Raw genomic sequence first — 27090 nt, 5'->3', positions numbered from 1 at the left:
ACATAATCCCAACTACTCATACAGAATAATGGGGTCTAAATTAGCCATTACCACTTAAGAAAGGGATCTTGGAGTCATTGTGGTTAGTTCTCTGACAACATCTGCACAATGTGCAGTTGCAGAAAAAAAAAAAAACCACCACCGAAAATCTAACTATGTTAGGAACCATTAAGAAAGGGATAGATAAGACCAAAAACATAATGCCACTATATAAATCCATGATTCACCCACAGCTTAAATACTGTGTGCAGTCACCCCATCCCAAAAAAGATACTAGAAACGGAAAAGGTACAGAAAAGGGCTACAAAAATGATTAAGAGTATGGAACAGCTTCGAGAGGAGGAGAGATTAAAAAGACAAACTATTCAGCTTGGAAAAGAGACGATTCAGGGAGGATATGATAGAGGTCCATAAAATCATGAATGGTGTAGAGAAAGTGAATAACCAAGTGTTATTTACCCCTTCTCATAACGCAAGAACCTGAGGTTGCCCAATGAAATTAATAGGTAGCAGGTTTAAAACAAACAAAAGGAAGTACTTCTTCATACAATGCAGTCAATCTGCAGAACTGGTTGCCATGGAATGTTGTCAAGGCAAAAAACTGTAACTGGATTCAAAACGGAATTAGATAAGTTAATGGAGGATAGGTCCATCAATGGCTATTAGCCAAGATGATCAGGGAGGCAACCCCATGCAGCAGGCTGTCCCTAAGCCTCTGACTGATGGACACTGGGACTGGAAGACAGGGAATGAATCACTTGATTGCCCTGTTCTGTTCATTTCCTCTGAAGCATCTGCCATTGGCCACTGTCAGAAGACAGAATACCGGGCTAGATGGACTACTGGTCTGACCCACTATAGCCAGTCTCATGTTCTTATTATTTTCTGGGACAAAGCAAAAAGACAGTATTAAGGCTTTTTTAGGACAGTGTTTACCTCATGTACTGCAACAGAAAAACATTAATATCTGAAGTGATTATTTTAAGCTTCACTTGTATCTGTTCAATAATAAATCTGTGAAAGTGATATAGTACTTCCAACAACTCTAGAAGAATTTTAAAATTAAAATGTCAAATATTCATAGAACTTCTACCACTGTTCAAAATTGTTCTGTGTATCTCTCCATATTAACTAATCCACTACATGCCCTGGACACTCCTCTCTGAATCCCCTCCCCACAATCATGATATGAATATTAACTAAACTTACTTTGTTGTATCTTATTATTTTACTCAACTATACACTAGCAAACCACAGAAACTAGAACTCATGAAATGTATGTACCTTTTATTCAAGCCACATGCCACCTGTAATTAAAATAAAACTGCATTAGAGTTAAGGATGTCATTTAAAAATCAAACAAAATTACTTTACCAGAATATCTGACAGAAATTAACTGTTTTAACTTGTTAAAAAACAACTCTTCATTTCACCAAGACATAATCAGAACTTTTAGCACTCACAGAAGTAAAAGAGCAATAATCACACACAGGGAGTGTGTATATCTGGGAAAATTACTTACCCTGTAATATTTTGTTCTGAGGCCAAAGGGGAAATCTTTCCTAAAAGTCAAATCCAAGACACTGTACATGAGGCAAAAGCCACATGGCAGTCTGAGATCAAAATGGACTTGAAAATATTTTGGCAGGATTTTCAAACCATGGACTTGTGCTCCTTAGTGCAAGACTAAGAGTCTGTCTACACTTGAAACGTGGTATTTAGGTCAATGGAAGAATTCTTCTGTCAACCCAGCACTGTTTACACAGGGACCTAAAATCAGCCTAACTATGGCGCTTAGGACTGTGGATTTTTCATACCCCAAGTGACATAGCTAGGTCGATCTAATCTGCTAGTGTTCATCAGCCCTAAGGGACTTTTTCTACATGGTAAGGTAATGCACTCTCTACAGGGGAGTGATTTCTAGAGTGCACTAACTGGTCCATGTAGACCGGGGTGGACAAACCTTTTGGCCCAAGGGCCACATCTGGGTGGGGAAATTGTATGCAGGGCCATGAATGTAGGGCTGGGGCAGGTGGTTGGGGTGCGGTGTGCAGGAAGGGACTATGGGCAAGGGGTTGGGGTGCAGGAGGGAGTGCGGGGTGTACAAAGGGGCTCAGGGCAGTGGGCTGGAGTGCAGATGGGGTGCGGCAGGGGGATGGGGTGCAGAGGGGGCTCAGGGCCGGGGGCTGGGCTGCAGGAGGGGTGCAGCATGGGGCTCAGAGCAGGGAGTTGGGGTGCAGGAAGGGTTCGGCATGCAGGCCCCCCTGCAGCTCCCATTGGCCAGGAACAGGGAACCGCGGCCAATGGGAGCTTTGGGGGAGGTACCCACAGGTGTGGGCAGCATGTGGAGCTTCTGGGAGCGGTGTGGGGCCAGGATAGGCAGGGAGCCTGCCTTAGCCCCACGGTGCCATGGGATGGCAATCCCGTGGGCTGGATCCAAAGCCCTGATGGGCCAGATACGGCCTGCGGGCCGTAGTTTGCCCACCCCTCATGTAGACCCTGCTGGTGCGCACAAAAAAGGCTCCCCAGGGCACTTCAACATAAAACAGCTATAAAATAACTAACTATGTTAAAGCACACCAATGGCATCTATACAAAGCAATTAATGTTCAACATGGTAGTGGGCACTGGAAATCACACTCCATAAATTCCAGGCAGAGTTCCCAAAATGGTAAAAATTTTGGTCACTGAGGGTGCCTTATGGTGTTTTATAATGCAGCTACTTGCCCCACCCTACTACTTGTGAGTACGTGCCTCACAGGATTTTAACCAAGTCTCTCGGAACTTTCCAATAAGTTCCTGATTAAGTTGGAAATGAAGAAAATAAGTCAATCACAAAAATTCAAGTGAATTAGAAATTAGTGCCTCAAAACAGGTTGCGCAATACAAGAGGGGGAAAAAAATCCTCCGCCAAACCAAAATAATGTTCTCTTCTACACTCTGAAGGGAAGTAAGTGAGAATCCTGTCAGAATTACATGTTCAGAGAAGCAGATTACACTGAAACATGTAAACAGAATTCACCTTGACAGTAAGTATCTCAAGGGATGTCCCAAACAAGGGGTGGGGGGTGTTACATGCACATACAATGTTCTGCTATCAAGTAGTAACATAAAAGTTATCACCTCCAGGAAACACTCAGGATCACATTCATCAACAAGCTTTTCACAATCCTTCAGGAAACTCTCAATGGTTTTCTTGTGAGTTTCCTTCATTTTCTTCCAAATTTGATATTCTTTCTCTTTCTTACTTCTCTGACTTTCAATATCTTCTAGCAATTCCTTTTTTCTCATTTCCAGAGTTTTGAAAATTTCTTCAAATTCCAACATAATTATCTCTGCTTCTTTGTTCAAGATCTAGAAACAAAGTATTTTGCACAAAGATCTGATAACAGTAATTCTTTACACTGCGTCATCCCTGCAAGCTGCATGGCAACTTTTTAAAGACACCATAAGAGAGGCTCAATTTAAATGTATACCCCAAATTAAAAAACCACAGTAAAAGAACGAAAAAAGTGCAACCGTGGCTAAACAACAAAGTAAAAGAAGCAGTGACAGGCAAAAAGGCACCCTTTAAAAAGTGGAAGTTAAATCCTAGGAAAATAGCAAGGAGCATAAACTCTGGCAAATAAAGCGTAAAAATATAACTAGAAAGGCCAAAAAAGAATTTGAAGAACAGCTAGCCAAAGACTCAGAAAGTAATAGCAATTAAAAAAAAAAAAAGAAGTACATCAGAAGCAGGAAGCCTGCTAAATAACCAGTGGGGCCACTGGACGATCGAGATGCTAAAGGAGCACTCAAGAACGATAAGGCCATTGTGGAGAAACTAAATGAATTCTTTGCATCGGTCTTCATGGCTGAGGATGTAAGGGACATTCCCAAACCTGAGCCATTCTTTTTAGGTGACAAATCTGAGGAACTGTTCCAGATTGAGGTGTCAGAGGTGGTTTTGGAACAAACTGATAAACTAAACAGTAGTAAGTCACCAGGACCAGATGGTATTCACCCAAAAGTTCTGAAGAAACTCAAGTGTGAAATTGCAGAACTATTAACTGTAGTCTGTAACCTATCATCTTTTAACCCAGCTTCTGTACTGGAGGATAGCTAATGTGACTCCAATTTTTAAAAAGGGCTCCAGAGGTGATCCCAGCAATTACAGGCCAGTAAGCCTGACTTCAGTACAGGGCAAACTGGTTGAAAATATAGTTAAGAACAAAATTGTCAGGCACACAGATTAACATAATTTGTTGGGGAAGAATCAACATAGTGTTTGCAAAGGGAAATCATGCCTCACCAATGTACTAGAACTCTTTGAGGGGGTCAACAAGCATGTGGACAAGGGGGATCCAGTGGATATAGTATACTTAGATTTTCAGAAAGCATTGACAAGTTCCCTCACCGAAGGCTCTTAAGCAAAGTAAACGGTCATGGACTAAGAGGGAAGGTCCTCTCATGGACTGGTAACTGGTTACAAGGGTAGGAATAAATGGTCAGTTTTCAGAATGGAGAGAGGTAATTAGTGGTGTCCCCCACGGGTCTGTGCTGGACCCAGTCCTATTCAACATATTCATAAATGATCTGGAAAAAGGGGTAAACAGTGAGGTTGCAAAATTTGCAGATGATACAAAACTATTCAAGATAATTAAGTCCTAGGCAGTCTGCGAAGAGCTACAAAAGGATCTCTCAAAACTAGGAGACTGGGCAACAAAATGGCAGATGAAATTCAATGTTGATAAATGCAAAGTAATGCACACTAGAAAACATAATCCCAATTATACATATAAAATGATGGAGTCTGAATTAGATGTTACCACTCAAGAAAGATCTTGGAGTCATCATGGGTAGTTGTCTGAAAACATCTACTCAATATGCAGCGGCATTCAAAAAAAAAAGCGAACAATATTATGAACCTTTAAGCAAGGGATAGATAATAAGACACTAAATATCTGAATGCCACTATATAAATTACCCACAGCTTGAATACAATGTGCAGTTCTGGTTACCTTTTCCTATTCTAATACATCTTTTTTGAGATGGGATAAGGAGAAAGGCAACAAAAATAATTAAGGGTATGGAACAGTTTCCATACAAAGATAGATTAAAAACACGGACATTTTTCAAGTTGGGAAAGAGATAACTAAGTGGGATACAACAGAAGTCTATAAAATCATGAATGGTTTGGAGAAAGTGAATACCAAACTGTTATTTACACCTCCAGATAACACAAGAACCAGAGGTCACCATATGAAATTAATAGGCAGCAGGTTTTAAACAAACAAAAGGAAATATTTCTTTACACAGTGCAGAGCCAATCTGTGGGATTCGCTGCCAGGGGATGTTGTGAAGGCCAAAACTATAACAGGGTTCAAAAAAGAACTAGATAAATTCACGGAGGATAGGTCCATCAATGGCTATTAGCCAGGATGGGCCAGGGTGGTGTCCCTAGCATCTGTTTGCCAGAAGCTGGGAATGGGTGACAGGGGATGGATCACTTGATTACCTGTTCTGTTCATTCCCTCTGGGGCACCTGGCATTTGCCATGGTTGGAAGACAGGATACTGGGCAAGATGGACCTCTGGTCTGACCCAATATGACAATTCTTATGTTCGATGGTCAGGGATACAACCCATGCTGTGGGTGTCCCTACCATCTGACTGCCAGAAGCTGGGAGTGGATGATAGGGGGTGGATAGCTCGAAGATTGCCTGTTCTGTTTTCCCTCTGAGGCACCTAACATTGGCCACTGTCAGAAGATGGGCTAGAGATGGATCATGGTCTGACCCAATACAGCCTCTCTTATGATGCTGCTCTGGATGAGGAAGCCTTGAGAGGTGTTGGCTCCAGGTCAGGGTGTGTGTGTGTGTCGTACCTTCGCCCAGGTGGGGAGGAGGGAAGGGATCAGGTCCTTCCCCGCCTCTGCGGAGGTGGGAATGGGGTGGCATTGCAGAATGAGCCTGCCCTGTATTCACCCTGCAGCAGTGGCTCCCGCCACACAGGGCTGGGACAGCAGTATAGGCGCTACAGGGTACATTTTTCATTTTATTTTGTTTATAGGTTGTCATTTTATTTTGTTTTATCTCGCATCTGCAAAAAAACACAGGGCTCCACTACTCTCTACAGATGTCATTATGTCTAACTCACCTCAGTATCTTTTGGATGACTTGATAGTTCCTTCACCAAGTTCTCATTTATTGCTCTCAGTTTCTTCAGGCTGCTAAAGAAGGTTAACTGCAGGACATAAGTTTATAACCGCTTAATCTACTTTTTTTTTTTTAATTAAAAAAATCTACATTATAATCTTTAATCATATCTACAGACTGCACAGAGTTTAACTAGACTATTAAGACATTACTTATACACCTCTACCCAAATATAACGCAACCCGATATAACACGAATTCGGATATAATGTGGTAAAGCAGCACTCCAGGGGAGCAGGGCTGCGTGCTCCGGTGGATCAAAGCAAGTTAAATATAACGTGGTTTCACCTAGAACGTGGTAAGATTTTTTGGCTCCCAAGGACAGCGTTATATTGGGGTAGAGGTGTATAAAAAGACTCTATACTTTAGGACAATGAAGAAACTTGCATTTGGTATTTTTCTCTCTCAAAGTAGCATTCTTTAGGCTTGTCTACACTAGAAAGTTTTGCTGCTTTAACTATACCAGTATAGTTAAACCCTGGACCAGATTGTGCGTTCCTCTTTTCCTGTGCTGAGGGGACAAGCTACCTTTGCCCCTCCCCACTTCCAGACTGTGTTCCCCCTGTATTGGTTACAAAATCAGTATAGAACAGCCACAGTGCCATGTGCTCTACTATGCCCCATACCCATCCCGTGTACCAGGGACATTCTGCAAATGCATTTAAACTGAAGCATAAAAGGACTGCTTAATAATGTACTATCCAGCTTCTATTTGAGATGGAGCTTGGAAAAGTGATTGAATATCCACTATCTTGGCAAAAATCCATTGCAGATAAAGTATTAAAAGAGGGACATGCTTTCTTCATACTAAAATATTCCTGGAGCTGTCTATTTCACCTTAATTGCTTTTCCTTCATCAACTATCCAAATCTAAAGGTGTCAGGCCAAAAAGCAGATAGGTAACGTGACTGCCTGTAAGTGACTATAGGGATGACTGGACTAGCACATTCTTGGTCTTGGGAAACAAGGTTAACATACAAGACATTAAGGGCCTGTCTACAGTAGACACTTGCTATAATGACAGAAAGTGTTTTTTCCCCCCCTCCCACTGTTGTAGCTAATACATTCCCTCAAGGAGCTGTAGGTAGGTTGACAGAATAATTTCTGTGTTGATCTATTGCTGTCTATCCTAGGGCTCAGGTTAGCTTAACTACATCTTCTCGGGGTGAGAGTTTTTCACAACCCTGAGCAAGAGCTAGATCAACCACAGTTTTAGGTTTAGACCAGGCCTAATATTATCAGCTTCAACATCTGGAACCAGTCTACAGTCTATTCAGTTAAATTCATAAAACTATCTATGTGGGGAGGAGTGTGCACTTGTCAGGGCACTGCCATGTTACTACAAGGCTTGGCCTTAGGTATGCAGGACTAAACAGGAAAGACCAGAACTTGTTTGCAGCATCCTGGCCCTGCAAGCTTTCACAGGAATGCTCTGACTTATTACAACACTGGACCCATTTGGCTCTAACAGGTTCTCAGGAGGCAGACTAGCTTATTGTGTTCGCCAACCAGGCTTGAACTGCTGGGTGGTCTGGGCTAAGTCCAAAAGAGGCACTGGCTGGGTAGGCAGGTTCCCATTTCACCCCGCAATGGGCACAGGCGGCTGGCAGGGCTTACTTTCTCCTCCTGGTACACGGTGTCGAGGAGGTTGACGGCGTGGAAGATGCCCTGGTGCGCCTCAGACACGCACTGGCCACAGCCCGCCTGGCGGCACATCCGGCAATACAGCTGCACCAGCCGGGCCGGGTGCTTCTCGCAGGCTGCTCCGAACGCCGGCGGGGGGCTCAGCGCCCCCGCCTCGCCGCGCCCCGGCCCCGCCTTGCCCCCGCTGGCCCTGTACAACTTCACCACCTCCGCCAGCGTGGTGTTGACGGGCAGCGCCGAGTAGCCGCCGCGCGGCAGCGGGCAGAGCTTCCTGCAGAGCGGGCAGGAGAAGCGCTGGCCCTGGCCCTGGCCCACGCGGGGCGAGGGGAGCGCGCCGGGCTCCCCGGAGGCCAGGCACTCCAGCACGCAGCCCTTGCAGAAGTTGTGGGAGCAGAGCGGCAGTGTGACCGGATCCTCAAAGAGGCCGAGGCAGACGGCGCAGGTCAGGCTGGCCTCCATCGAGGCCACGCCGGCGGCGCGGCGGGCCTCCCTCCGCAGAGACCCGCTCCCACGGGGGCTGGAGCTCGCCCCCGGCGGAGCAACTCGCGGCCAGCTACGCGCTCGCCCCGGCCGGGCACGGCAGCCCCCTAAACTTCAACCGCCTGCCTCACGCTCCAGCCTGGACGAGGTTGGGAAGAGCGGCTGCGGAACTTCGGGGCGGGGGGCGGCTGTGATTGGAGGAAGGTAGGAGATTGACAACGCTAACTACTACTAGTCAAAACATAGGGCTAGGGGAAACACCAATCGTATCACAATGAAAGGGGCGGGACAAAAGCAGCCCTGCCCAGTAGGAGGTTTGAACTGGGACGCTGGGCTGTGGCAGCGGCGGTTTCTCACGGGCTGGTGGCGCGCGCGAGCTGTAGCCTGTGTAGCAGCTCCAGCGGAAGCGCGAGATCTGGGTGGGTGGCGCAACTACCTCTTGGGCTTCAGGAAGTGGGCGGGCGTAAGCCCACTGCTAAAGGGTCCCCCTCCCATGGCGCAACTAGCTGGGCTTTTGCCTGGCCCTACCGGTGTGTGGCCGGGCACAGGTGGGGGTTTGGGGAGGAAATCAGGAGCTTCCTTCTCCTGTATAAGGGCCTGGAAGAGCTGCAGGCCCTGTACTCAGGGGGGCGCCTCGCTCCCCGAAGTGAGCGGACAGGCAGCGCGGAATGGCTGTGAGCTGCACCGCAAGCAGGGGTGTTTATGTGCTGAAAAGTCACAACCAAAGTCCTATGTCTTGTGATCTCTGAAGGGCAGGGAGTGTACCTGTGTAGAGCGCTTGAGCAATAATTAATTGGTGTAGGTTCCCTATGACTCTCACATCCTAGTGTCTATAGGCAGGGCCCGTGCAAGGATATTTTGTACCCTAGGCAAAACTTCCACCTTGCGTCTCCCCCCGGTAACATTGGTTCATTGAGGGGCAAATCCCAACGAGCCTTTATAGACCCCAGGGGCCAGCCATACCCAGGGGCTGCTCCCCAGACCAGGTTCCCTCCCCCCTCCTAACCTCCCCTGGAGGGTGCACAGCCCCCCTCCCCGTGAGCCCTCCCCAAGCCACCCTGAGTCCACTCACTGGCTTTGCCAGGCTTGGGCCACTGCAGCAACTCAGCAGGGAGGAGCTGCCTTCTGGGGGCTCCTGCAGCAGATGCATGTGGGTAGAGGCCCCTGTGCACCTCCCCCGGCTCCCACCTCACCGCGCTTGGGCTCTGCGGCTCCCGGGAGTGTGAGCTGCCCCTCCCCCTCCCAGAGCAGTCTCAGGGCCCCACGCCCCGGCAGTGGCTCACGTGCCCAGGAGCCACAGAGCCTGAGCGTGGCGAAGAGGGACGGGGGGGGCCCACGGGGGCCTCTGCCCACATGCATCTGCTGCAGTCTGAAGGGGCACCCGGGGGGGTGCCAAGCTGCAGCCTGGGCAGGATGGATGGGGGGGCGCAGCTGCTCCCCGTTAGCAGCGCCGCCACCTTTGCTGGGCTCCTGCCTCCCTGCATCGCACCGGCTCCTCCATGGCTGGGGCTCACCGCCCCCGCAAGCCCTATGCAGTATTATTAAACTGGTGCCCCTATGCCCGAAGGCAGCCTGAGCTTGCAGCCCAGCGGGGGCAGGGGGACAAGGCAGAAAGAACAACAAGACGCCTGGCCCGCCTCATGGTGGTGAAGAGTCACAGTTCTCCGCAGAGACCCCTGTACTCTTTCCCTCACTCAGAATGTACATGCAGAAGGTACCTAATTAAAAGCACTAAACTTGGGAATAAAAAATGTCAGTCGCAGGTTTTTTTATATGCCCTGAAGTTTGTCAGACATTTATTTGCAAGAACTTGGTAGTAAGGGTGAGTCAGCTGTCTTGTTTCAGAGTAGCAGCTGAATACAACATTAAATATTATGGAATACATGATGCAGCTCTTCTCTGTTTTATATTTTCTTAATCAGTATTTCTAAGCTGATTTTATATTTTAAATGTACTCTTAAGCCTTCATAAAGTAATCATTCCAGATTACTACATATTTAGTAGTAACAGACATTATTTTAAATTGATAAGTCACAGAGGTTTAGTGTGTTCATAACAATGTTCATTGCTTTTAGAAAAAGGGAACACTAATTTACTGTGTGTGATCTTCATAACAATACACATGTTTATGAAATTTCACCAACTTTAAAAAATATGTTTCCAAAGATTTTAGGCATAACAAAGGATTTTATATCTTACTAAGGTACTGATTTTGCTGAAAACTAGTTCATCAGATAGTCAGAAGTAAAGAAAGAGAGACTCTGTCCAGCTAGCTGGAAGCAAAGGGCTGTTGCTTCCTTCAATGAGGGGGGAGGGGGAAGAGGAGATGAAGGGAGAAATGGATGGACAGAAAGGACAGAAAGACTTTGGAAGTAAATTTTTTTACTATAGTAATTAAAATGTGTATTTTAGATAAGGGTGGTCTTTTGAAGAATTTATTTAAAAAAACATGTCTGAAGATCCAAGCATTTAAGGCTAAAGATGATTGTGCATCTAAAAATCTATGCAAGGATATTTTAGAGATGTGATTTTTATAATCTTCACCAACTCATTAATGAAATATTTTTAAAGCAAATTTTGCACTAAGGTCCTGTAGACTGACATGTTCTGAGTAATTTCAGAGTAGCAGCCGCGTTAGTCTGTATCCGCAAAAAGAACAGGAGTACTTGTGGCACCTTATAGACTAACAAATTTATTAGAGCATAAGCTTTCGTGGGCTACAGCCCACTTCTTCGGATGTTCTGAGTAAATATTACAGTCATGCACAACTGTTTTTGTCAGTACATTCAGGAACTGACAGTAGATACCTGGGGGTTGGCAAATGCCTGTTAAATGTCTTCATTACCCCTTGAATGGCTCTTTAACAGTTTCAGTGTTGTGCTAATAGGTCTGGCAGGCTGGAGACTGTTTCTCTTTTAACTACTAGATCCCCTTCCCAGGAAGACTGAGGCCTGGTCTACACTACGGGTTTAGGTCGACTTAGCAGCGTTAAATCGAATTAAACCTGGACACGTTCACACGACGAAGCCCTTTCTTTCGACTTAAAGGGCCCTTTAAACCATATAATCGGCCTTTGCGGGTTGGAATTGGGGTAGTGTGGACGGAATTCGACATTATTGGCCTCCAGGAGCTATCCCACAGTGCTTCATTGTGACCACTCTGGACAGCACTCTCAACTCAGATGCACTGACCAGGTAGACAGGAAAAGACCCGCAAACGTTTGAATTTCATTTCCTGTTTGCCCAGCGTGGAGAGCACAGGTAACCACGCAGAGCTCATCAGCACAGGTAACCGTGATGGAGTCCCAGGATCGCAAAAGAGCTCCAGCATGGACCAAACGGGATCTGCTCGCCATATGGGGAGATGAATCAGTGCTAGCTGAACTCCGTAGCAGTAAAAGAAACGGCAAAGTATTAGAAAAGGTCTCCAAGGCTATGAAGGACCGAGGCCATAACAGGGACACACAGCAGTGCCACGTGAAAATTAAGGAGCTACGGCAAGCCTACCACAAAGCCAGAGAAGCAAATGGAAGGTCCAGGGCAGAGCCGCAAACTTGCCGCTTCTATGCGGAGCTGCATGCCATTCTAGGGGGTGCAGCCACCACTACCCCAACCGTGTGCTTTGACTCCGTCAATGGAGACACACACAGGGAAGAGGGTTCGGGGAACGAGGAAGATGAGGATGGAGGTAATGTAGGTAGCTCACAGCAGCAAGGAAGCGGAGAAACCGGTTTCCCCAACAGCCAGGATATGTTTGTCACCCTGGACCTGGAACCAGTAACCCACGAACTCACCCAAGACCCGGAGGGCACACAGGAGACCTCTGGTGAGTGTACCTTTGTAAATATTACACATGGTTTAAAAGCAAGCGTGTTTAATGATTAATGATTAATTTGCCCTGGCAATCGCGGCCAGTACAGCTACTGGAAAAGTCTGTTAACGTGTATGGGGATGGAGCGGAAATCCTCCAGGGACATCTCCAGAAAGCTCTCTTTCATGTACTCCCAAAGCCTTTGCAAAAGGTTTCTGGGGAGGGCTGCCTTATCCCGTCCGCCATGGTAGGACACTTTACCACGCCAGGCCAGTAGCACGTAGTCTGGAATCATTGCATAACAAAGCATGGCAGCGTATGGTCCCGGTGTTTGCTGGCATGCAGACAACATCCATTCCTTATCTCTCTTTGTTATCCTCAGGAGAGTGATATCATTCACGTTCACCTGGTTGAAATGGGGTGATTTTATTAAGGGGACATTCAGAGGTGCCCGTTCCTGCTCTTCTGAACAGAAATGTTCCCCGCTGTTAACCACGCAGTGGGGGGAGGGGTGAAGTGATCATCCCAGAGAATCGGGTGTGTGTGTGGGGGGTGGTTTACTTGAGTTTGTGCTGCATGTTAACCCAGAAACCGCAGCCCCTCCTTTTACATTGAAAACCCATTTTAAATGGCCAACCCAATTCATCCTTGATATGGGAAATGAGGGCGTTGCTGTTTGAAACCATCCCCACATGTTAAGAAGGTTAAAAAAGCCAAAAGACTGTGGCTTACCATGGCTGCCTGCAAGCCGAAATCTGTTGCCTGGCACTGCGTGAGTGATCTCTCATACCAAACCGGCAGGCCCTCACTACAAGAGGAAAAATGCGACCTTGTAATGAAAGAGTGTTCTCTAAAATGTGTCTTTTTTAACCACCTCTCCCTTCTACTACACCAGCTGCAAATGTTTCTCCTTTGCAGAGGCTAGTGAACATTAGAAAGAGAAAACGGAGGACGCGGGACGATATGTTCACGGAGCTCCAGATGTCCTCCCACGCTGATAGAGCACAGCAGAATGCGTGGAGGCAGTCAATGTCAGACATGAGAAAAGCACAATACGAACGAGAGGAGAGGTGGTGGGCTGAATGGCGGGATGAAAAGAGCAAGTGGCGGGCTGAATATGATAGGTGGTGTCAGTTTGCAGACAGAAGGCAAGAGTCAATGCTCTGTCTGCTGGAGCATCAAACTGATATGCTCCAGTGTATGGTTGAGCTGCAGGAAAGGCAGCAGGAGCAGAGACCGCTGCTACAGCCCCTGTGTAACCAACAGCCCTCCTCCCCAAGTTCCATAGCCTCCTCTCCCAGACGCCCAAGAACACGGCCTCCGGCCACCCTGTCACTCCACCCCAGACGATTGCCTAAGCATCAGAAGGCTGGACTTCAATAAGAGTTAAAGTTTTAAAATGCAGTGTGTCCTTTTCCATCCCTCCTCCCCCACCCATCCCAGGCTACCTTGGCAATTATCCCCCTACTTGTGTGAGGAATTAATAAAGAATGCATGAATGTGAAATAACAATGACTTTATTGCCTCTGCAAGCGGTGCTCGAAGTGGGGAGGGGAGGGTGGGGGTGGTTGGTTTACAGGGAAGTAGAGTGAATCGGGTGTGGGGGCGGAGGGTTCATCAAGGAGAAACAAACAGAAGTTTCACACCGTAGCCTGGCCAGTCACAAAACTCATTTTCAAAGCTTCTCTGATGTGCACTGCGCCCTGCTGTGCTCCTCTAACCGCCCTGGTGTCTGGCTGCGCGTAATCAGCGGCCAGGCGAGTTGCCTCAACCTCCCACCTTGCCATAAATGTCTCCCCCTTACTCTCACAGATATTGTGAAGCGCACAGCAAGCAGCAATAACAATGGGGATATTCTTTTCGCTGAGGTCTGAATGAGTCAGTAAGCTGCGCCAGCGCGCTTTTAAACATCCGAATGCACATTCCACCACCATTCGGCACTTGATCAGCCTATAGTTGAACAGGTCCTGACTCCTGTCCAGGCTGCCTGTGTACGGCTTCATGAGCCATGGCATTAAGGGGTAGGCTGGGTCCCCAAGGATCACGATAGGCATTTCAACATCCCCAATGGTTACTTTCTGGTCCGGGAAGAAAGTCCCTTCCTCCAGCTTTCGAAACAGACCAGAGTGCCTGAAGATGCGAGCATCATGTACCTTTCCCGGCCATCCCACGTTGATGTTGGTGAAACGTCCCTTGTGATCCACCAGGGCTTGCAGCAGCATTGAAAAGTACCCCTTGTGGTTTATGTACTCGGTGGCTTGGTGCTCCGGTGCCAAGATAGGGATATGGGTTCCGTCTATGGCCCCACCACAGTTTGGGAATCCCATTTCAGCAAAACCATCCACTATTGCCTGTACGTTGCCCAGAGTCACTACCCTTGATATCACCAGGTCTTTCATTGCCCTGGCAACTTGGATCACAGCAGCCCCCACCGTAGATTTGCCCACTCCAAATTGATTCCCGACTGACCGGTAGCTGTCTGGCGTTGCAAGCTTCCACAGGGCTGTCGCCACTCGCTTCTCAACTGAGAGGGCTGCTCTCATCCTGGTATTCTGGCGCTTCAGGGCAGGGGAAAGCAAGTCACAAAGTTCCATGAAAGTGCCCTTACGCATGCGAAAGTTTTGCAGCCACTGGGAATCGTCCCACACCTGCAGCACAATGCGGTCCCACCAGTCTGTGCTTGTTTCCCGGGCCCAGAATCGGCATTCCACGCCATGAACCTGCCCCAGTAACACCATGATTTCCACATTGCTGGGGCCTGTGCCTTGTGAGATGTCTATGTCCATGTCAATTTCCTCATCACTCTCTTCGCCGCGCTGCAATCGCCTCCTCAGCTGGTCCAGGTTTCGCCTTGGCATGTCCTGGCTCTGCATATACTCCAGGACAATGCGCGTGGTGTTCATAGTGCTCATAATTGCCATGGTGATCTGAGCGGGCTCCATGATCCCAGTGCTAGCTATGGCGCCTGGTCTGAAAAAAGGCGCGAAACTAGTATCTGACGGACCAGGAGAAGGAGGGAGGGCGGGAGGGAGGGAGGGCTGAGTGACGACATGGCGTACAGGTACAGGGAATTAAAATCAAGAGAGGTGGCTGTGCATCAGGGAGAAACACAAACAACTGTCACACAGAATGGTCCCCCCAAAGATTAAACTGAAAACCCTGGGTTTAGCAGGCCATTGATTTCACGGAGGGAGGGGAAGCAAATGAATACAGAACAAATCTATTTTTTACATCTTAAGCTGGCAGCTGACGGTGGAGCATGACTGATAGCCTCTGCAGTACGATGACGACGGATACCAGCCGTAATATACCATCTTCTACCAAAAGGCAAGAGGCTGCTGCTGTGTAGCAATGCAGCCCCACGTCTGCCAGCCCCCAGATCGCCGTTGGCCTCTTCTGGGTGCTTAGCAGACAATACTGGGCAATTGGCAGAAAATAGCATACTACGACTGATAGCCATCATCATCGAGACAGTAGCATGTCTGCCCAGGTGCCCATGATTGACAGCCACTGCAGTACAACGATGATGATTACCAATCGTAATATATATACCATCTTCTACGAAAAGGCAAGGGGCTGGTGCAATGCAGCCCTACGGCTGCCAGCCCCATGGCTATTAGTCATGCTATACCGTCTACCGCCAAAAGGCAGTTAGCAGCTGCTGCTGTGTAGCAATGCAGTCCCACGTCTGCCGGCACCCAGAGGACATATGGTGATGGTGAGCTCAGCTGAGCTGAGCGGGCTCCATGCTTGCCGTGGTATGTTGTCTGCACAGGTAACCCAGGTAAAAAGGCGCGAATCTATTGTCTGCCGTTGCTCTGACGGAGGGGGAGGGGCCTGACGACATGTACCCAGAACCTCCCGCGACACTGTTTTGCATCATCCGGGCATTGGGATCTCAACACAGAATTCCAATGGGCGGCAGAGACTGCGGGAACTGTGGGATAGCTACCCATAGTGCAATGCTCCGGAAGTCGACGCTAGCCTCGGTACTGTGGACGCGGTCCACCGACTAGAGCATTTTATGTGGGGACACACACAATCGGCTGTATACAACCGGTTTCTATAAAACCGGCTTCCATAAATTCAACCTAATTTCGTAGTGTAGACACACCCTCAGAGTCTGCAGGAAGGGTCAGAACAGGGATAGGAAAACCAGTAGGGTGGACACTAAGACCCAGTGGTGCCACAAATTTTCAGGTGCCCTACCCAGCTGCCTATGCCTGAGGACTGACCCGGGTGTCCCCAACCACTCACCGCCCTAGGCCACTGCCTAGTTCGCTAGTGCTTGCACCGGCCCTGTCTGTAGGGGTCACCTCTCCTGTTCACCAGATTTGCTTTTTTTCCCCCCAGACCCACCTATTGTGCTAGGTCAGGGGTGGCCAACCTGAGCCCGAGAAGGAGCCAGAATTTACCAATGTACATTGCCAAAGAACCATGGTAATACATCAGCAGCCCTCCATCAGCTCCCCCTGCTCCCTCCCTCGCTCCCACTGCCTCCCACCCACCTGTAGCCCTGCTGATCAGCTGTTTCATGGCATGCGGGAGGCTCTGGGACGGGAGAGGGAGGAGCAAGGGCATGGCAGGCTCAGGGGAGGGGGTGAGAAGGGATGGAATGGGTGCAGGGCCTGTGGCAGAGCCCAAGGGTTGAGCAGTGAGCACCCCCCGCCCCCGGGACATTGGAAAGTTGGCACCTGTAGCACCAGCTCTGGAGTCGGTGCCTATACAAGGAGCCGCATATTAACTTCTGAAGAGCCACATGTGGCTCCATAGCCACATGTTGGCCACCCCTGTGCTAGGTGCTATGCAAACAAATAAATAATAAAACCTGCCCTGGCCCCAAAATGCTTAGAATAATTCATACCTAGAATACAGTATGCCAGCTTACAAAATATTTATTTAAAATCAATATGAATATTTTTCTTTGTTCTTTGTCTTCCTTCAATCACACCTGGTTTTGCTTATAGCATTACCTCACAGCAGTCCAAATGCTGGAGTGATGAAGCCCGGAGAGGAATAACAAGGATATATAAAAGAATAAGAAGTGGAAAGCCAAAAGAACAATTTACCATTTAAATGTTCAATATATTGGCCCTGATTCAGCAAAGCACTTAAGCATGTGTGCTTAAGGGATTACTCGTGTGCTTAAGTGCTTTCCTGAATTGGGGCCAAAGTGATTTAGGCTCAGATTATTCCACCTGTATGTTTGCTGAATAGTACCTTACTGGACAAGAATTCCATGTCCCTAAATTAAAAATTCTGACCAAAAATTAAAAATTCTGCACACAATATTTTAAAATTCTGCAAAATTTACAAATTTTGTCAAAATAACCCTACATAATCAAAGCAGTTTCAATTATTTGGGTAATTTATTTCAGAATACCTGTCAGCAAGTATGTCTGTAACAATACAAACACACAAAATTTCCCCCAGGAGTAGAGAGTTAAAGAAACCCCTACAACAACCCAGTTCCTGCTTCTCTGCCCCCTTCTTCCCAGAGCCCAGCTGTGGGGGCCCCTCATTGCCCAGATACCTGTACCCCAGACATGTCAAACCCGTGGAAAAAATGCAGAAATTGGGCTTGTTTTTGGCTTAATTAGCTTGTGAGTTGCTTATTGGCTAGTTTTTGGCTTGTAGCTTGTTGCTTCTTTTTTTTTTATCAGCTCCCAACAAGCAGGGGCAAGGTGGGAGAGAGTCAGGGGTGCACAGTGGGCTCACCACAGTCCCAGACTGCAATCTGGGGGGAATCTAGTACATAGAGGGTTAGGGTTTGGCTTGGTTTGGCCTTGTTTTGAAATGGGATTAGCTTGATTTTTGACTTACTGTGAAAGTCGGGGTGCTTATTTATCATGTGAAAATTGGCAACTGTGCTTGGGGGCTGGCAGGCAATGGCTTGAAAGTCCTCAAAGTCATGGGATGGCCTTGCCAGGCAAGCTGAGGGGCTGGTGGCCAAGTTACAGTCAGTCATCTCCCAGTATTCCCCAGGTTCTCCCGGTTTGACAAAAGGGAAGGGAAGAATAGGGGGACCCAGGCTCTCTCTTTACAGCAGGTCCTGGCTCAGGGCCCAAGGGGGAAAGGGTGAAGTGTGTCTCAGTTCCTTTTTGTAGGTACACTAGACCAGCCTCTCCTGTTCTCTCTTCAGTTTGGGGCATGGTCTCACACTGCTTTCATCCCAGCAGAGGGTTGCTCAAACAGCCTCAACAATTCAGATAGTCATTTGGGACTTCCCAGCTTGCTTTTTAGTGTCCAGTTATTCCCCCTCGTCAGGGAAAAGAGGAGAGAAAAGCTGTCAGTACCCTGGTCTCCCAGTCAGGTCTTACCCACACTAGTCTTACCCATAGTCCACCCTACCCCTATGGATCCTCTGTCCCAGAAGCTATTGCTATAAACTGCCTTGTTTGTTTCCTTCCTGCAGACAGCCTCTCTACTCTCTCCCTCCCCCTGATTGTCAATGTCCCTTTTTAAACAGGTCCTCCATTGGAAGCATGATTTGAAGCTGTGGAGGAGCAGGGCCTTCTTGTTCCAGTATTGCTCCATCGTTCCCTTGACGTGGGGTCTGTAAACCCCATCATAAGGCAAAATAATACGCATACATTTTAGTTAAATAGAATTGTATTAGTTTTACATTGGATAATGTATTTCACAGTAACAGCATTTCTTCACAAGTTGGGAAAAATCATATTCCTGACAAAACAAGTTTGTACATTTGTCTTGTTTTCAAAAAGATTTAAAGTTAGAAAATATCTAGCATTGATTCATCCACTTTTTTATATAGAGCAGGAATAACTAATAGTTATAGGAAATGTGGCCGGCTTGGATTTCTATTAAAAATGGATCCATACAGCTTTCAAAATTCATTATCTTCTTCCTTTAATAATCTTCAGCATCACCAGCACAGATGGCAAGTAAAGCTGTCTCATAATGTCCTGAAGCAAAATGCTGCAAGGGAAAGAATCTTTTTGTGATGATAATTTTTCCTCTCGCCCAGCCAAGAAAACCATTTTTGTGCATTAGGGACTGGAGGACATTTGAGAAGTTGTGGGTTTTGCCCAAGACTTTCAATGCTTCATAAAGATTCTAGACCAAGATTTTCAAAAGTGATTAGTAATTTTGGATCTCTCATTTTGGGGGGGGGGGCAACCTGAGTCACCTACAAGGTCTGATTTTCAGAAGGTGGCTGCTCAGCTCTTTCTGAAAATCAGGTCCTTTTAATGTATCTGAAATTGGGCACTGAAAATTCATTGATCAGTTCTGAAAATCTTTGCCCTAGATATTTTCTGATAAAACATAAAAAACATCATAAAAACATTGGAAAGGTTTTTACTGTACTGAATCATTTTACAAGAATTTAACAATACAGTTCATGCTTGTCTGGAGATATGGGACTGACAGTACAAGAAAAATATATCCTTATGATGGTTGCTATGTAAAAAAAACCAACACACTCAGTAGGACAGATTTTGATTTCTCTTACACTGATGTAAAGCCAGAGTATCTCCACTCACTCCCATGAATTGAAGTCAGTGGAGATACTCTGGATCTACATCACTGTAAATCAAATAAAAATCTGGGTGATCATGTTTCCAAGAAAATAACTCAAAATAAAAGACCAGATCCTGCAGACAGAGAACCCGCTATGCTTTTATTGAGGTTAATGGCAAAACTTCAGTGGGACTGGCATCAGATTCATTTTCAATGTTTATTATAATTTTTCCCAGTAGTATGAGTACCCAGTAATGCAGGGTTTTGTTTGTTTATAGAGGAAACAGATGCACTAGGAAGTGAAAATCTAGCTCTATAACAATAAGTTTATAAGGTTAAAGATGGAAACAAGTTCATGCTGATCAAGGACAAACTGATTGCAGGATCAGCTTTAATTAGATTAATAAAAGAGTGCTAAATGAAAGAGAGTCCTTGGGGGTGGTGAAGCACTGTTTTAGGATGGATGTGATGAAGCTAAATAATAAACATACATTTAAAATGCTCCCAAGTAGTGCATGGTGCTGGTACTGTGCTTCATGGTGGATGTGCCAAGGACACCTGAATATTTTAAGCCAAGATTAGTTTTGCCACATGATTAACAAAAGAAGCATAGCACAGGCAAGGGAACTGCAAAGGTCATTTTACATCACTCCAGTAAGCTTAAATGACCACCTATGGGTTGCTCCACAGCCCAGAATATCCAGAGGAGAGGGTGCTCTGGCCATACCACCTCCCTCTCCAAATTGACTCTGGGCACAACCTCACATCAGGGGGTTATGCAGGAAGACCACAGAGCTGCTCCACACATTCTACACCACCTTTTTACAAAGTATTTCCACAGCAGGCAGTTCTGTCCTGGGGGCGGGACAGAATCCGGCCTATAATATGAAAGTGTGATTAGAATTTAGTGGGAAATATTATCTCATCTTTATTGTTCACTTACTGAAAGTAGTCAGAGGCACTGAACTGATGTAACATGAGTTCAGGAAGCATATTGTTACTTCTGCCTTTGCATCAAATGATTAGATTAGGATTCAGAATTAACTCAACATTTGCTATTGTTAAAGCTCTCATATGGATATATGAAACTCTGCTATTGAACTAGGTACTGTATACATGCAAAAGTATAGAGTGACTTACTTTGATATCATGAAACAGAGATTTCCCATATCTCTCTTTGTATCGTCGTCTTATATTCATCAGATCTATTTCACTTCTGGCAATCAAAATCCTGATAACAGTTTTATTATGGAAACCATACTCCTAAAAGACGAGAAAGATATGAGGAAACTTGGATGAGTCTATCTATCTGAATATATTAATATTATGTGCAAATGAGTAAATTGATTAGGCCATCTAGATATATATTCTGGATCTGAGAGAAGTTTGAGGTTACAGAGGTTTTACTATACTGAGCTTTCTCATGTATGAATAGTGCATTTCATATTACTGTGTAATTGAGATAAAATCTGCACATTAAACACCACTTCAAATTTTTTCTTTAAGTGTTATCTTATTAATTGACAGTTGTATTTACTACTACTTTTTTTAAAGCATGTGCTTAAGTGCTTTGCTGAATCAGGGCCTCAGTCAGTCTTTTTTGTTGACTGCCAACAAGAATGCCAGGTGGGATGGTGGCTTTTGTTATGTGCAATTTGTCCACTTAATACTAGACTGAGACCACCATATTTTTTCACATAGGTTGCCGAACAACCATCTGATTCTAAACAGGTTTAGAACTGTAATGCTTTGTATCCAACCATGAATCACGTGAGCTTTTCAATTTCTCAGATAGATTCTGCATGGAGGAATGGTGAGAAAGAAGGTAGGTGAGATTATTGTGATGTTGCACTCCATATGTTTTATGGAAATATGTTTATAAGTATGAATATGATGTAACTGAAATATGCTGTATGCAAAAGGTCTCTTGTAAGGTATCATTACATAGCTTATGATCTCCTGAGTATGTTCATCCTATTTGTATGAATGTATCATTCTTGTATCTGAAGCTAGAGATATAAATTATTACTCTGAAGTCCTATTGTAACTATGCAAAGTGTGAGTCATTAATGGTGGCTTGGAATCTTGATGGCTCCTATCAACTAGGACAATTGGTTGTAAATGGCTCTGTTTACTTATAAGCCTTCCTGTATACCTTGGTACTAGCCAGTGAATAATGAAGTCTTACAAGACATGTGAACATGTCACATGATACTGGAATCCATCTTAAACCTGGAGCTTTTCCATTTAGAAGAAAGGGTGGGAACCCAGAGAGAGACAAAGGATTTCCTCCTTGAGCCAAAGATATAGAAGGGGGGTGGAACAGAAAAAAGGGGGCTGCAGCCATGAGAAGTCCCCTAGTTACCACCTGAGCTGGAGCTAACAGAACTGTAGCAGGGGAAAGGATTGGGCCCAGACTAAGAAGGAGTCTTGTCTTTGAAAGTAGCTTATTGGAACATCTCTGAGGGTGAGATTTACCTGTATTCAGTTTCTTAATGTATTAGGCTTAGACTTGCGTGTTTTTGCTTTATTTTACTTGGTGACTTACTTTGTTCTGTCAGTTATTACTTGGAACCACTTAAATACTACTTTTTTTTGTTAATAAAATCACTTTTGTTTATTATTGAACCTAGAGTAAGTGATTAATACCTGGGGGAGCAAACAGCTGTGCATATCTCTCTATCAGTGTTATAGAGGGCGGACAATTTATGAGTTTACCCTGTAAAAGTTTTATACAGAGTAAAATGGATTTATTTGGGGTTTGGATCCTATTGGGAGCTAGGTGTCTGGGTGCTGGAAAGAGGTGACCTGCTGAGTGGTTTTCAGTTAAAGCCTGCAGCTTTGGGGACGTGGTTCAGACCTGGTTCTGTGTTGCAGTAGACTAGCGTTGTCTGTCTCAACAGGGCAGGGTTCTGGAGTCCCAAGCTGACAGGGAAAACAAGCTCAGAGGTAATTTCAGCATGTCAGGTGACAGTCCCAAGGGGGGGTCTCTGTGATTGAACCCGTCACAATAATATCTTTTATTGGACCAATTTCTGTTGGTGAGAGAGACAAGCTACTCTGAAAGCTTTCAAGCTTAGACAGTGCTCTCCTTCAGGACACTTCTGGAGGAATGGTGACATCTAGTGGACAGTAACATTAATTCAAACAATTTTGAAGGTTGCATTGGAAATATTTACTTATTCAAAATGTTGGTCTATTTAAAGGTGGCAGGTTGAATTTGTCAATTAGCTATTCACTCTACCAGAATAAAGTAGCAAGGGATACTCAGAAAGCTGCATTTACAGGATTTGATTCTTATTTGGTGGGTGCACTAAAATCTTTATAACAACCCATTATGGATTTTACGAAAATCATACTTCTAATATTAGAAGCTTTCTTAACAGACTGATGCTAATCATGCAATATTCTAAATAGAAATCTGACAAAAGTTTGACAAAATCTGATTGACTAATGCACTGTGGAATGGAATATTCTTTAAAACGCCTACTATCAGCAGCATACCATCTCACTAAGCATTTCATTGACATAAATCACTAGACACTAGGAGGAAACTGAGAAATTTACTTAATTTTGTTTTAAAAATTTCTGCAATTTTATTTAATGTATTTTCTCAAAAATCTATTTTGCTTCTGAAAATAAGAAATAATTACAAAATGCCACATTTCACTCAAAAATGATCCTGGTTTAGCACAACAATTTTGTGAAAATGAAATCAATTTTGAATTTGAAAAAATATGAAAATGCTCAGATTAAGAATATTTTCAATTTTGTCATGAATACTTTACATAAATTTACATCAGCAGCACACAATACAAAGTAAAACACATTCATGGTATTTTTATCTCTATGCAGTATTTGTGGATACTTCTGAGTGCATATGCATATACCTACATTTGTACCCAATGTTAATTTTTTTAAGCTAATGTGCATAAAAATACTAGGATTCCCTAGTGAAGTCTCATTGAAAATATGGCGATTAGTATTTTCACACACAGTATTTCTATTATGCCATTCATAGTGATATTTATTAAAGCTGTGCAGCGGGAAGTCACATAAGAATAGATCATATTGAATAAAACATGCACTTTGAGTTTTGCCCATCAGGGGGAGATGCAGTCCATACAAAATGATGGTTTTCAGTTTTCAAAAAGTTAATGCAGTTACCGGACAAGTAGTGTTGGAAGAAAACTCATCTGTTGTTCAAGCACTATGGCTTTGAAATTGATAACATTACCAAAATTTTTAAAACAAGCAAGCAACACTTTAAAAGCAGAAGTTATTAAAACCCCAACCCTTTTAAAGCAAATGAGCTAAATCATTCAAAATAGAGACAGTAAAGCTGTTCTTTAAAATGAAAGAATAGTGCTACTTACATGGATTGCATTGTAAAGCCTATATGCAAAATAGGAAGGTTTATCTCGAACACAGAGAACTAGGAGAGATATGTTATGGAGAAAAGGAGAAACATTAAAAAATTTCAGAAACCTGCATCAACAGTGTGTTTATGTGATCTTGAGGCTGCTTATTGGGTAGAACTGAAACAAGTTGATGCCAGTTGATAGAAACTTTCTCACATTGCACAGTTCATGGCTGTGGGTCAGGCTGCCCCTTCTATCTTAGAAAAAACCTGGGGTGCTCCTCAAGAAGTTTTCCTAACAATACTCATTCAGTGGGAGGTGACAGAATTTTCAATCCTATGGAATTGCCCGTTGAAGCTGCAGATTATAAAATTCTAATCTCAGGCCAACTGCAAGAAGCCTCTCTGTTTCTGTACTGGCTGTGGGCCTCCCCCACAGCAGACAGGGCAACTTTACCTGTGACTCATCTTAAAGATGCTGGTAGTTTAAGTATATGGTTGTATTTTTCAGTCATAATAATCTGCTATGTATTTATAGGTTTTTTTATGGTGTTCATCACCATACTATATAAGTGCCTCACAAACTTAATGAATTTAGCTACATGACATCTTTGTGAGGTAGGGAAGTATTATTATTGTAATGGGCGATGTGTGAACCCCCCTTCAGGAAACCTAGCCCTCTACTCCTTCCATTCCACTTGAGGCCCTGCCCCCACTCCATCCCCCCGCTCTCCATCCCCCGGCCAGAGCCAGAGGAGCCCCAAACCCCCCACCACAGCCAGGTGGATCCTGGCTGGCCCACCCAAGCTGCCCTGAGCCGCAGCCTGAATGCCCGAGCCATCTCCAGCCCAGTCGCCTGAACTGCCCCAAGTCTTGGCCGCCTGGAGGAGCTCTGAGCCCTGCCATGGCCTGGCCCCAGGGCCGTGGTGGGGAGCATTAACAGAGGTTTGGGGAAGCTTAGCATCCTCCAGCGTCCGTTATGCATTGCCCATGATTACCGTCATTTTACAGATGGGAAAACTGAGGCACAGAAAATTTAGAAGCTTGATCCTATACCACTGAAGACATGCAGTTTTGCCATTTGTTTCAGTGTGAGCAGGATTAGTGCCTAATGGACTTGCCCATGGTCACACAGGAAGTTTGTAGCAAAAACGGAAGCAGAATCCAGTTCTCCTCAGCCCTAATCCGGTGACCACATTTTAGTTTTTAGCCTCAACCTATGATGCAATTTAAATGCCCTTTCTTCTATATACCCTTAGATTGTTGGTTGATTTTCTTCCAAATGTTCAAAGTTTCTACACCATATATGAAAATTAACTAGTGGGGAAAATAGCACAAAAAGCTTATATTTGCATCTTTTAATGGACCAGATATACTATACTATATAATTATTAAGAAGTTATTACCAGTGTAAAATAATCATTTTATTTTACCTATTGCTACCAGCAGTTCTTGAAAGTATCCATCGTAACATTCATTAATAGCATCAACTATATCTTGCCCAGAGATGTTTTGGAACTCCTGAAAAACTTGAAAGAAATGAATACATGTTTATTTATATTCTGTATTAAGAGTAGAAACTAGCTCCAGCAGTTTTATTGCTGTTTACTTTTGAGATGTCTATTACCTCAAGGTAAAACTTAATCTAAAATAAGAGATTGGTACAGATTCTCAACCCAATACTCAGAGCAAAGCAGCTGGAAAGCTGCCCTGAAAGGGCAGCTGTCAATTTCTTGGCATGGGGTGAGGGGTAGAGAATAGCATAGCCAGGTCTATGCTAACACCTGCCTCCATCCCCCCATGAGGTGGATTGGGGTTAGGAGTATGTTCCTGCTTATCCTTGTTGATGTAATAACCTCCAGGAGAGCATTACAAGCTGAAGTCAATTAGTCCACCCTTTATACTATAGAGCTGTCTGGAGAATGACAATTCCATTTTGAGATTTGTTTTCATTCCACACTGGAACAAAACCAAAACGTTTTGAACGTTTTCTCAAAACAGTATTGTGTCTAAATGTCCATTTTTGGACTGAAAAGGTCAGGTTTTCGATTCATCTCACTCTCTCGATACACATGAGCAACTGAGGAGTCCGCACTGACCTCAGAAGCCTTCCCATAGAAAATGTCAACATTGACATGTTTCTGCAGAATGTATCAGCTTAAATGGAACACCACGTTTTGACAAAAATATGTTTAATTAAAACTGTTCCAACCAGCTCTATTAATCAGCTGTTACTTGTTTGGTTGGGTTTTTTTTGGGGGGGGGCAGTATTTGCCCCTGTCTGCCCCCCAAGACTGGGAAAAGTGGAAAGGTGGCTTCAGTGCACTTTTGACTCCCTCCTATCAGATGAATTGAGTGTGAGCTCCAAGGGTGCGGGAACAATTTTTATAGTGGGGGTGCTGACCATGGAAACCACATATTTGGTGTTTGTTATTACTACTTCAAGCCAGGGGGTGCGGCAGCGCCCCCAGCACTCCTAGTTCCAGCACCACTGGTGAGGACAGTGCAGCTGAAGACTGAGCCCATCACCTTAATTGTCATCTCTATGATGCATTTTTTTCACTATCTATTCCACGCTGGGTTCAGCTTCAGTTGGAGTTTTGGGAGCACAAAGAATGTAGGCTCAGGCTCCTGTTTCAGACTGCACTGGAACCTGAATATTGGTTTGTGAATTCAGCTTCTGTGTGCATAGTTAAAATTATGCCTGTTTTCTCTGTAAGCTATATTCTCCCATTATACATTCAAATACTGAGTAGTTAGATTCATAAGTGATGATAATTACCCATCCACAACTGCTGGTAACTCTTGTTGCACAGGATCATTTGCATCATGTTTTTGTGTTCCCCTGTTTTCTGCTGACATGCTTCCCATAGGATCTAAGGCATTAAAATAATAACAAGGTGCAAAAGATCATCAGTTCCAAACCCCTTTAAACAAGACTTTCAAACAGCTACATTTTTGTTTTCTGTTATTTTTGAGAAACTGACAGGTGATTGTAGTTACCATTGCATCCTGAGCACCCATAGCAGGATCTGCATATCCTTCCTCCCGGGTTCCCTGTAAAATGTTAAAACATTTTTCCTCTTTTAGTTCTTCTAAAATGACTGCAAGAGAATGAG

The 27090-nt window shown here is 44.9% G+C and overlaps 2 protein-coding genes across 5 annotated transcripts in view; both read right to left on the bottom strand.

Annotated features, from left to right (window-relative positions):
* The window catches only part of LOC117878444, a 37027-nt gene extending 28657 nt beyond the window's left edge, over positions 1–8370 (bottom strand). For all 4 annotated transcript variants that reach the window (XM_034772636.1, XM_034772637.1, XM_034772635.1 and 1 more), the window contains exons 1-4: positions 7813–8370; positions 6138–6224; positions 3124–3354; positions 1285–1307 (exon numbers count right to left, since the gene is read on the bottom strand). In XM_034772636.1, the coding sequence (XP_034628527.1) occupies positions 1285–1307; positions 3124–3354; positions 6138–6224; positions 7813–8298 (827 nt within the window). In that variant the 5' untranslated portion in view covers positions 8299–8370. The remainder of the gene's footprint in view (positions 1–1284; positions 1308–3123; positions 3355–6137; positions 6225–7812) is intronic.
* Positions 8371–18590: 10220 nt separating this feature from the next.
* The window catches only part of ANXA10 (annexin A10), a 49902-nt gene continuing 41402 nt past the window's right edge, over positions 18591–27090 (bottom strand). Inside the window, exons 7-12 of the mRNA XM_034772047.1 lie at positions 26975–27028; positions 26754–26847; positions 25405–25500; positions 23988–24046; positions 20752–20874; positions 18591–19068 (exon numbers count right to left, since the gene is read on the bottom strand). Coding sequence (XP_034627938.1) covers positions 19000–19068; positions 20752–20874; positions 23988–24046; positions 25405–25500; positions 26754–26847; positions 26975–27028 — 495 coding nt within the window. The 3' untranslated portion in view covers positions 18591–18999. The remainder of the gene's footprint in view (positions 19069–20751; positions 20875–23987; positions 24047–25404; positions 25501–26753; positions 26848–26974; positions 27029–27090) is intronic.

The sequence above is a fragment of the Trachemys scripta genome, chromosome 5, assembly GCF_013100865.1.
Source record: "Trachemys scripta elegans isolate TJP31775 chromosome 5, CAS_Tse_1.0, whole genome shotgun sequence".
Lineage (NCBI taxonomy): Eukaryota > Metazoa > Chordata > Testudines > Emydidae > Trachemys > Trachemys scripta.
This window is presented reverse-complemented; position numbering and strand designations above follow the sequence as displayed.